Source organism: Anolis sagrei, chromosome 11 (genome assembly GCF_037176765.1).
Source record: "Anolis sagrei isolate rAnoSag1 chromosome 11, rAnoSag1.mat, whole genome shotgun sequence".
Lineage (NCBI taxonomy): Eukaryota > Metazoa > Chordata > Lepidosauria > Squamata > Dactyloidae > Anolis > Anolis sagrei.
In genome coordinates, this window is record NC_090031.1 from 830,417 (window position 1) to 843,467 (window position 13,051).

General features: G+C 33.3%; 1 protein-coding gene across 4 annotated transcripts in view; it reads left to right on the forward strand.

The window, feature by feature from the left end:
* Window positions 1-2,711: 2,711 nt before the first annotated feature.
* DENND1A (DENN domain containing 1A) overlaps window positions 2,712-13,051 on the forward strand; it is a 364,486-nt gene continuing 354,146 nt past the window's right edge. For all 4 annotated transcript variants that reach the window (XM_060757606.2, XM_067471741.1, XM_067471740.1 and 1 more), the window contains exon 1: window positions 2,712-2,863. In XM_060757606.2, coding sequence (XP_060613589.2) covers window positions 2,847-2,863 — 17 coding nt within the window. In that variant the 5' untranslated portion in view covers window positions 2,712-2,846. The remainder of the gene's footprint in view (window positions 2,864-13,051) is intronic.

Consider the following 13,051-nt stretch of genomic DNA (forward strand, 5'->3'; position numbering starts at 1 on the left):
TTTTTATTTATTATTTATTTTATTTATCTTCATTATTAATTAGTTGTTCGTTTTATTTATCACGATTATTTTATTATTATTTCACTTATATTTGATATTATTATTTTTGTTATTAATACTATTTTATTATTAATACTATTTATTATCATTCATTTCATTTATTATTATTTTATTATTACTATTTATTATTTCTTCATTATTATTTCATTTATTATTATATTATTATTTATATGTATCATTATTTATTTTATTATTATTATTTATTCTATTTATTATTTATCTCGTCTATTATAATTACTTATATCTATCATTTATTATTATTTATTCTATTATTTATTTATTTATTTATGTATTTATTTACTTTGCTTCTATACGGCTGTATCTCAAGCCCGAAGGCGACTCACAGCGGTTCACAAACAGTAAAAACAGTAGAAACAGCAGTGGTTCCATACAACATAGAACAATTGACTTAACACATTATCCATAAATTACCAATAAGCCATTACAATGCACAATTATTACAAAAAACAACCGTACCCAATCTTCTCATCATCCAAGCGTAGTCCAGGTTCGTTGTCCATTGTTCCATTCCTATGTTCCATTACCAGATTGCACTAAATTACTCAAACGCCTGCACAAACAGCCAGGTCTCCTCTATTATCTCCTCTATTATTATTATTATTATTATTATTATTATTATTATTATTATTTTACCCTTCAGGCCTAATAATATTTGTATTGTTATTTATTATATTTATTTATTATTTATTTTCTCTATTATTATTATTTATTATATTTATTTATTATTTATTTTCTCTATTGTTATTATTACTTATAAGTATAATCATTTATTATTATTATTATTATTATCTCCTCTATTATTATTATTATTACTACTATTATTATTATTACTTATAGCTATCATTTATTATTATTATTATTATTATTATTATTATTATTTATCTCCTCTAATATTATTATTATTATTACTTATAGCTATCATTTATTATTATTATTATTATTACTTATAGCTATCATTTATTATTATTATTATTATTATTATTATTATTATTAATCTCCTCTAATATTATTATTATTATTATTACTTATAGCTATCATTTATTATTATTATTATTATTATTACTTATAGCTATCATTTATTATTATTATTATTATTTATCTTCTCTATTATTATTATTATTACTTATAGCTATCATTTATTATTATTATTATTTATCTTCTCTATTATTATTATTATTACTTATAGCTATCATTTATTATTATTATTATTATTATTATTTATCTCCTCTAATATTATTATTATTATTATTATTATTATTATTATTATTTATCTTCTCTATTATTATTATTATTACTTATAGCTATCATTTATTATTATTATTATTATTAATCTCCTCTATTATTATTATTATTATTATATCTATCATTTATTATTATTATTATTATTAATCTCCTCTATTATTATTATTATTATTATTATTATATCTATCATTTATTATTATTATTATTAATCTCCTCTATTATTATTATTATTATTATTATATCTATCATTTATTATTATTATTATTATTATTTATCTCCTCTATTATTATTATTATTACTTATATCTATCATTTATTATTATTATTATTATTATTTATCTTCTCTATTATTATTATTATTACTTATATCTATCATTTATTATTATTATTATTATTATTTATCTCCTCTATTATTATTATTATTATTATTACTTATATCTATCATTTATTATTATTATTATTATTAATCTCCTCTATTATTATTATTATTATTATTATATCTATCATTTATTATTATTATTATTAATCTCCTCTATTATTATTATTATTATTATATCTATCATTTATTATTATTATTATTATTATTTATCTCCTCTATTATTATTATTATTATTACTTATATCTATCATTTATTATTATTATTATTATTATTTATCTTCTCTATTATTATTATTATTATTACTTATATCTATCATTTATTATTATTATTATTATTATTATTATTATTAATCTCCTCTATTATTATTATTATTATATCTATCATTTATTATTATTATTATTAATCTCCTCTATTATTATTATTATTATATCTATCATTTATTATTATTATTATTATTATTATTATTTATCTCCTCTATTATTATTATTATTATTACTTATATCTATCATTTATTATTATTATTATTATTATTTATCTTCTCTATTATTATTATTATTACTTATATCTATCATTTATTATTATTATTATTATTATTAATCTCCTCTATTATTATTATTATTATTATTATATCTATCATTTATTATTATTATTATTAATCTCCTCTATTATTATTATTATTATTATTATTATTATATCTATCATTTATTATTATTATTATTATTATTTATCTCCTCTATTATTATTATTATTACTTATATCTATCATTTATTATTATTATTATTATTAATCTTCTCTATTATTATTATTATTATTACTTATATCTATGATTTATTATCATTATTATTATTATTATTTTCCCTTCAGGCCTTGTGGAGAGGAGAGGCGTGGCCTAGGCTTCCGCGTTGCTATGACGACGCCCAGCTCGGCGATGGCGGCGAGAGCGAGAGCGGCTTCCGGCGCGCCGACTGTGCAGCGGGACTACACTTCCCAGCGACCCCCGCGCGGCCACTTCCGTCCCGGCGCTGTCCACTTCCCGCCCTGCTCTCTCGCCTGGCCTGGCCTGGCCTTCCCTGCTGCTGCTGCCCGGACGGGATGGAGTGAGCGGCGTCCAGCCGGAAGTGGGCCTCACAGGCAGGCAGGCAGCCATGGGGACCCGCGTCAAGTGAGTCCGGGCGCCACGGGGAGGGCAAGGGGAACGGGGAACCGGGAGCAGCGCCGCCGCCTCCGCCTTCACACGAACAGGGCGACACGGGAGTCCTGAAGATGCGTGTCACATCCTCTGCCCCTCCCTCCGCCTCAGAATTACCTCAGGAAAGCTTCTCCCTCTCACAATAAAACAATTATCATACTCATAACCATAATATAATAATAATAAGGGAAGGGTTTCCTCCAATAATAATAATAATAATAATAATTGAATGGAATAATATAATATAAGAATAATAGAATAATAAGGGAAGGGTTTCTCCCAATAATAATAGTAAAATAATAATAATAAGGGAAAGGTTTCCTCCAATAATAATAATAATAATAATAATTGAATGGAATAATATAATATAAGGATATTAGAATAACAACGGAAGGGTTTCTCCCAATAATAATAGTAAAATATTAATAATAAGGGAAAGGTTTCCTCCAATAATAATAATAATAATAATAATGCAATGGAATAATATAATATAAGGATATTAGAATAACAACGGAAGGGTTTCCTCCAATAATAATAGTAAAATAATAAAATAAGGGAAAGGTTTCCTCCAATAATAATAATAATAATAATAATTCAGTGGAATAATATAAGAATAATATAATAATAAGGGAAGGGTTTCTCCCAATAATAATAGTAAAATATTAATAATAAGGGAAAGGTTTCCTCCAATAATAATAATAATAATGCAATAGAATAATATAATATAAGGATAATATAATAACAACGGAAGGGTTTCCTCCAATAATAATAATAATAATAATAATTCAGTGGAATAATATAAGAATAATATAATAATAAGGGAAGGGTTTCTCCCAATAATAATAGTAAAATATTAATAATAAGGGAAAGGTTTCCTCCAATAATAATAATAATAATGCAATAGAATAATATAATATAAGGATAATATAATAACAACGGAAGGGTTTCCTCCAATAATAATAATAATAATAATAATTCAGTGGAATAATATAATAAGAATAATAGAATAATAAGGGAAGGGTTTCTCCCAATAATAATAGTAAAATATTAATAATAAGGGAAAGGTTTCCTCCAATAATAATAATAATAATAATAATAATTGAATGGAATAATATAATATAAGGATAATAGAATAATAAGGGAAGGGTTTCTCCCAATAATAATAGTAAAATAATAATAATAAGGGAAAGGTTTCCTCCAATAATAATAATAATAATAATAATTGAATGGAATAATATAATATAAGGATAATATAATAACAACGGAAGGGTTTCCTCCAATAATAATAATAATAATAATAATTCAGTGGAATAATATAAGAATAATATAATAATAAGGGAAAGGTTTCCTCCAATAATAATAATAATAATAAAATAAGGGAAAAGTTTCATCGAATAATCATAATAATACAATGGAATATTATAATAATAACAATAATAATATAAGGGAAAGGTTTCCTCCAATAATAATAATAATAATAATATAGAATAATAATATAATAATATAGGGGAAAGGTTTCCTCTAATAATAATAATAATAATAATTCAATGGAATAATATAATATAAGAATAATCTAATAATAAGGGAAAGGTTTTCTCCAATAATAATAATAATAATAATATAAAGGAAAAGTTTCATATAATAATAATAATAATAATAATAATTCAATGGAACAATATAATAATAATAATATGATAAAATAAGCAAAAGGTTTCATCTCATAATAATAATAATACAATGGGATAATATAGTATACTACTAATAACATAATAATAATAATAATAATAATAAGGGAAAGATTTCATCTAATAATAATAATAATAATTCAATGGAATATAATAATAATAATAATATAATAAAATAAGGGAAAGGTTTCCTCTAATAATAATAATAATAATAATAATAATGCAATGGAATAATATAGTATACTAATAATAATAATATAATAATAATCAGGGAAAAGTTTCCTCCAATAATAATAATAATAATAATAATATAAAATAAGGGAAAGGTTTCATCTAATAATAATAATAATAATTCAATGGAATATAATAATAATAATAATATAAAATAAGGGAAAGGTTTCCTCTAATAATAGTAATAATAATAATAATTCAATGGAATAATATAGTATACTACTAATAATATAATAATAATAATAATAATAATAATAATAAGGGAAAGGTTTCATCTAATAATAACAATAATAATTCATTTGAATAATATAATAATAATATAATAAGTGAAAGGTTTCCTCCAATAATAACAATAAAAATAATAATTAAAATAAGGGAAAGGTTTCCTCCAGTAATAATAATAATAATAATAATAATGAAATAGTATAATATAATAATAATAAAGGAAAGGTTTCCTCCAATAGTAAATATATAATAAAATAATATAATAATATAATATAGAAATAATAAGGAAAAGGTTTCATCTAATAATAGAAATAATAATAATAATGCAATAATATAATATAATAATAATAAAGGAAAGGTTTCCTCCAATAATAATATATAATAATATAATATAATAATATATAAATAATAAGGGAAAGGTTTCATATAATAATAATAATAATAATAATAATAATAATAATAATACTGCAATGGAATGAACCTCATGGACCAGCCCATGCCAGAGCTCCCTGTCGGCCATCACCACCCCCAGCTCCTTCAGAGTCAGAATATAATAACAATACTTTCTCTTCCTATTTAAGAATAGGCTCGTTTATCCTCTAAGTAAAAAGCTTTATTATATATATATATAGGAATTCTATTTATTATGATTGCATATTTTATATGTATATTTTTATATTTATATGCTCACACATATATATACATCTATCTATATCTATCTATCTATCTATGTCTAAATATCAATATCAATCAATATATCTGTATCTATATATCCCTCTTTCTCTCTGAGAACGGGCCAGTTAAATGGTTAGTTAAAACATACCTATATCTTTTTAGTTTTATCATATATATAGGAATTCTATTTATTATGATTGCATATTTTATATGTATATTTTTATATTTATATGCACACACATATGTATACAGCTATCTATATCTATCTATGTCTAAATATCAATATCAATCAATATATCTGTCTCTATATATCCCTCTTTCTCTATGAGAACGGGCCAGTTAAATGGTTAGTTAAAAGATACCTATATCTTTCTAGATAGATATAGGTATCTCCCTCTTTCAAAGAACAGGCCAGATTACCCTGTAGGTAAAAAGAAGATAGATAAAGGGGTCTTTCAGCCACTCCTCATATGAATGCATGCATAGTTGCCTTTGAAGAAGCATAGGTATGTGTGGATGTATATATATATATGTAGAATGAGGACACACTGGTATATGCTCTCTTCTTTGTATTTGTCTATAAACAGAGTAGAGCAGTGGTTCTCAACCTTGCTAATGCCGTGACCCCTTAATGCAGTTCCCTATGTTGTGGTGACCCCCAACCATACTATTGTTTACGTTGCTCCTTGATACCTGTCATTTTACTACTTTATAAATTGTAATGTAAATATCCGATATGCAGGATGTAGTTTCATTCACTGGACTAAAATGAGCACAAATACCAAATATGCCCAAATGTGAAAGCTAGTGGGGTTGGGGGAGGATTTTGTAATTTGGGAGTTGTAGTTGCTGGGATTTATAGTTCACCTATAATCAAAAAGCATTCTGAACTCCACCAGTGATGGATTTAAACCAAACTTGGCACACAGAACTCCCGTGACGATTAGAAAACACTGGAAGGGTTTTGTGGGCATTGACCTTGAGACTGGGAGTTGTAGTTCACCTATATCCAGAGGTGTGCTGTAGATTCATGCAATGATGGATCTGGACCAAACTTGGCATGAATACTCAATATGCCCAAATGTGAACACTGGTGGAGTCTGGGGAAAGTAGACCTTGACATTTGGGAGTTGTAGTTGTTGGGATTTATAGTTCACCTACAATCAAAGAGCATTCTGAACTTGACCAACAATAGAATTGGGGTCAAACTTCCCACACAGAATCCCAATGACCAACAGAAAATACTATGTTTTCTGATGGTGTTTGACGACCCCTCTGACACCCCCTCACGACCCCCAGGCTGAGAAACACGGGAGTAGAGCATGTGTTTATAAATAAACAGCCTCCCAACCCTGATGTATACACCCTTTAATAGTAGCAATGGCGATTATTTAAGGAGAAGTCCATAACATTTGAGATGAAGCATAAATATTGCAATAGTGATGTAATCAGGGTGACAAATTACAGTTTTATGTAAGCTCTTCAAAGGGTTTTCTCGCTGCGCAGCCATCCTGGGAAGCACTTAAGAGTTTCTCTTGTAATTTGACAACATTATCCTGTTGTGTGAATCTTTAATTCTGTGTAGTAAGGATACATTTTGGAGTGTGGGGAAAAAATTGCAAAAGAACGCTTGGAATTCTGAGCATGTATGCAAAGAAGGGCATGCATTTTGGAATATACGTGTAGAAAGATATGCTTGCAGGGAAAAAAACAAAACCCCAATTTTAAATACTTGTATCAGTGGGGGGAAGAGAGAAAACACTATATATATTTATATTTATAGAGTTGTAGAGATGCTACTATATTTCTTGTTCTTTCTCGTGTTACTATTTTTCTTGTTTTCCTTTCCTTATGTTGTGGTGACCCCCAAGCATAACATTATTTCCGTTGCTACTTCGTAACTGTAATTTTGATACTGTTCTGAATTGTAATGTAAATATCTGATAGGCACTGGACTAAATTTGGCACAAATACCCGATAAGTCCAAATTTGAATTCTGGTGGGGTTGGAGGGGATTGATTTTGTCATTTGGGAGTTGTAGTTGCGGGGATTTATCGTTCACCTACAATCAAGAGCATTCTGAACTCCACCAATGATGGAATTGATCCAAACCTGGCACACAGGACTCCCATGACCAATAGAAAATACTGGGTTTGGTGGGCATTGACATTAAGTTTGGGAGTTGTAGTTCACCTACATCCAGAGAGCATTGTGGACTCAAACAATGATGGAACTGGACCAAACATGGCATGGATACTCAATATGGCCAAATGTGAACACTGGCGGAGTTTGTGGAAAATAGGCCATGACACTTGGGAGTTGTAGTTGCTGTGATTTATAGTTCACCTACAATCAAGAGCATTCTGAACTCCACCAATGATGGAATTGATCCAAACCTGGCACACAGGACTCCCATGACCAACAGAAAAAACTGGGTTTGGTGGGCATTGACATTAAGTTTGGGAGTTGTAGTTCACCAACATACAGAGAGCACTGTGGACTCAAACAATGATGGAACTGGACCAAACATGGCATGGATACTCAATATGGCCAAATGTGAACACTGGCGGAGTTTGTGGAAAATAGGCCATGACACTTGGGAGTTGTAGTTGCTGGGATTTATAGTTCACCTACAATCAAGAGCATTCTGAACTCCACCAATGATGGAATTGATCCAAACCTGACACACAGGACTCCCACTACCAACAGAAAATACTGGGTTTGGTGGGCATTGACATTAAGTTTGGGAGTTGTAGTTCACCTACATCCAGAGAGTATTGTGGACTCAAACAATGATGGAACTGGACCAAACATGGCATGGATACTCAATATGGCCAAATGTGAACACTGGCGGAGTTTGTGGAAAATAGGCCATGACACTTGGGAGTTGTAGTTGCTGGGATTTATAGTTCACCTACAATCAAGAGCATTCTGAACTCCACCAATGATGGAATTGATCCAAATCTGGCACACAGGACTCCTAAGACCAACAGAAAATACTGGGTTTGGTGGGCATTGACATTAAGTTTGGGAGTTGTAGTTCACCAACATACAGAGAGCACTGTGGACTCAAACAATGATGAAACTGGACCAAACATGGCATGGATACTCAATATGGCCAAATGTGAATACTGGCAAAGTTTGGGGGAAATAGGCCATGACACTTGGGAGTTGTAGTTGCTGGGATTTATAGTTCACCTACAATCAAAGAGCATTCTGTATTCCACCAATGATGGAATTGAATCAAACTTGTCACACAGAACTGCCATGACCAACAGAAAATACAGAGTTTTCTGATGGTCTTTGGTGACCTATGATACCCCGTCATGACCCCCCCCCCCCCCAGGAGTCCCAACCCCCAGGTTGAGAAATGCTGATTTATAGAAATGAGGGTAGTTATGAAAGACAAGGCAACGGAGTATGAGATGCTTGGGATTTTCCCTCTCTCGTTGTCCTCAGGATGTGAAATTGCTAGGAGACAGGAAGCCTCTAAGTGAGGTTGGTGACACTGAAAATAAGCACAGATCACGAATGCCTTCGCCAGAGCACGTTCCCAAGTCGCTCCCATTGATTTTTCCATGTATCCTCAATGCCAGTAGTTTCCAGTGTGTGCCTTTACGATGAGGATTTTCACTCAAAGCATAAGGTATAGGAATTTGGAAGCAATAATGACAGCCACTTCTTCGGACTCCTTCCGTGCAATGTGTTGGAGCCTTACGAAGGCATTTGGACTGCTGCTCCTATTGTTCTCAGCCAACATGCTGGGTCTTGTAGTCCAAACCCGTCTGGAGGGCTCTAGCCTGGGGAAAGCTGCCTGAAACCTTCATAATCACAATCACAGTGGTCTCAGTGTACATATATAAGTCTAAGTAAGTCAGTGTGTGTGTATATATATATTCCTGTGTGAGGAGCGGCTTGAGAAACTGCAAGTCACTTCTGATGTGAAAGAATTAGCCATCTGCCCGGATGTGTTTATGTGTGTGTGTGTGTGTGTATATATATATATATATGTATACATATACATACATATACACCATGTGAGGAGCGACTTGAGAAACTGCAAGTCACTTCTGATGTGAGAGAATTAGCCATTTGCCCGGATGTGTATATGTATATATATATATACCATGTGAGGAGCGACTTGAGAAACTGCAAGTCACTTCTGGTGTGAGAGAATTGGCCATCTGTAAGGACGTTGCCCAGATGTGTATGTGTGTGTGTGTGTGTGTGTGTGTATATATATATATATATACACATACACACACACACACACACATATTCCATGTGAGGAGCGACTTGAGAAACTGCAAGTCACTTCTGATGTGAGAGAATTAGCCATTTGCCCGGATGTGTATATGTATATATATATATACCATGTGAGGAGCGACTTGAGAAACTGCAAGTCACTTCTGGTGTGAGAGAATTGGCCGTCTGTAAGGACGTTGCCCAGATGTGTATATGTGTGTGTGTATATATATATATATATATACACACACACACACACACACACACATATATATTCCATGTGAGGAGCGACTTGAGAAACTGCAAGTCACTTCTGGTGTGAGAGAATTGGCCATCTGCCCAGACGTGTATATGTATATATATATTCCATGTGAGGAGCGACTTGAGAAACTGCAAGTCACATCTGGTGTGAGGGAATTGGTTGTTTGCAAGGACGTTGCCCGGATGTGTATAAGTATATGTGTGTATGTATGTGTGTTATATATATATTCTGTGAGGAGCAACTTGAGAAACTGCAAGTCACTTCTGGTGTGAGGGAATTGGTCGTCTGCAAGGACGTTGCCCGGATGTTTTGATGTTTTGCCATCCTTGTGGGAGGCTTCTCTCATGTCCCCGCATGAGGAGCTGGAGCTGACAGAGGAAGCTCATCTGCACTCTACCTGGATTCGAACCTGCAACGTGTCGGTCTTCAGTCCTGCCAGCACAAGGGTTTAACCTATTGCACCACTGGGGGCTCTAGTGTATATATATAATATGTGTATATATGTGTGTGTGTAGCTTGAGATGTGTTGCAAGAGGAGCCTGCTCTTGACAGCGAATTCTGGAGCAACCTTGGATGCTCACAATTGAGACTTGACCTTGCCTGCAGTAGGCTTAAGTGAAGTTGAAATCCAGAGCGCTGGTGCCCGAGGAAGGCTCGTTGTGAGAAGTATATGTGTGTGTCCGTAGCTTGAGATGTGTTGCGAGAGGAGCCTGCTCTTGACAGCGACTTCTGGAGCAACCTTGGATGCTCACAATTGAGACTTGACCTTGCCTTTCAGTAGGCTTAAGTGAAGTTGAAATCCAGAGCCCTGGTGCCCGAGGAAGGCTCGTTGTGAGAAGGCTATGGAAAATAGAGAGGGGACTCCGCTGTTTCCCTGCCTCTGACAGCCTGGCCACAGAGGGACAAAGTCGTATTAAAAATCAATAGCAACTGGGCAGCGAAACTGTTCCCTCTCTGTGCGCGTAATGGAGAATCTGGCTCAATTTAGGCTTGTGGTCGTAGCGGAAGTGCTAAAATTCCAGCCAGTGGGTGCCTGTGGGACTGTGTGAGGCCTCCATCCCGCCTTATGGAGGCTTGGTTGTGCCCCAAACACAACAACCGAGAGCCAGCTGCCCGTAATAAAATGACAACCGAGAGCCAGCTGCCTAGGAACGTGAAATATTGTTTTTCCAGTCTGGTACAAGGAGTCTTGTCCTCAACCCGTACTTTGACATGGCCTGATCTTGGCTTCTTTTGGAATGAAATATGGGTTGTTGTAGGTTTTTTAGGCTGAATGGCCATGTTCGAGTAGCATTCTCTCCTGACATTTCGCCCGCATCTATAACAGGCATCCTCAGAGGTTGTGAGGTCTGACATAGATGCAGATGAAATGTCAGGAGAGAATGCTTCTCGAATATGGCCATACAACCTGAAAAACCTACAACAACCCAGTGATTAAGGCCATGAAAGCCTTTGACAATAAATATGGGTTTTTCTTTACCATCACTAGGAGAGTAGATCCATCCTTCCTTCCTTTTTTCCTCCCTTTCCTTCCTCTCTTTTCCCTCTCTCTTTTCTCCCATCTCTGTCTTCTTGCTGAGTAACGGGAGTCTGTTTCTTTTTCAGGCAAGCGAAATTGACCCAATTTTTTTCGCTCCAGCTGTCACCCAGGAAGCTTCTAAATAGCTTCTCAATGGGAAGAGATAAGCTGGGTTGGAACAAACCCTGACCCAGGGTGGTTATGGCGGAGGAATCTGCCCTCTTTGGATTTCTGTCCTGCCTGTATGTATGTATGTATGCACAAACATACAGCCGAGGAAGACCGAAATCGGCGTTGTGGCACCCCTCTCCACTTAGAATTGGAGAAATTCCAATTGCCTGGTGGCTCTGCGCATCTACCCACGCTTTCTCTTCAAAGCTGTGCACATACTCTAGCATGTGCAGTCCCTTGTATTTCAGAATTCAACTGCTCCCATGTCTGCTCTCAATATTCATGTCTCCAAGCGAAAGATCCCCAGGTCTAAATAATTTTTACAAGCTTGGTAGATGTAGGGAATGCTTTAGATGTAGTATATCTTGATTTCAGGAAGGCCTTTGACAAGCTCCTCTATGCCTTCTGGACATTTTGGAATTGTAGTTACTGGGATTTATAGTTTACCTTCTATCAACAAGCACTTTGACCGGTTCAACAGTGGAGCTCTCTGTCTCAGAGTCTGGTGGAGCTCCTTCCTTAGAGACTTTTAATCAGAGCCTGGGTGGCCATCTGTTGGGGGTGCTTTGATTGTGCCTTTCCTGCATGGCAGAAGGGAGTTGGACTAGATGGCCCATGTGTTCTCTTCCAGGTCTAGGGTTCTATGATTCTGTATGCTGCTCCTCCGAGGGATCCATGGTCTCCGGCCCTTTTTCTGGACCCCTTCCATGTTATCCTTCTCCTTCTTGGATTGTGGGGCCCAGAACTGGACGCGGTCTTACTCACTTGTATTTCAGAATTCAATGGCTCGAATGTCTGCTCTCAATATTCACGTCTCCAAGCGAAAGATTCCCAGGTCTAGATAGTTTTACAAGCTTGGTAGATATAGGGAATGCGTTGGATGTAGTATATCTTGATTTCAGGAAGGCCTTTGACAAGCTCCCCTATGCCTTCTGGACATTTTGGAGTTGTAGGTCATGGGATTTATAGTTTACCTGCTATCAACAAGCACTTTGACTGGTTCAACAGTGGAACTCTCTTTTTCAGAGTCTGGCAGAATTCCTTCCTTGAAGACTTTTAATCAGAGCCTGGGTGGCTATCTGTTGGGGGTGCTTTGATTGTGCTTTTTCAGCATGGCAGAAGGGAGTTGGACTAGATGGCCCATGTGG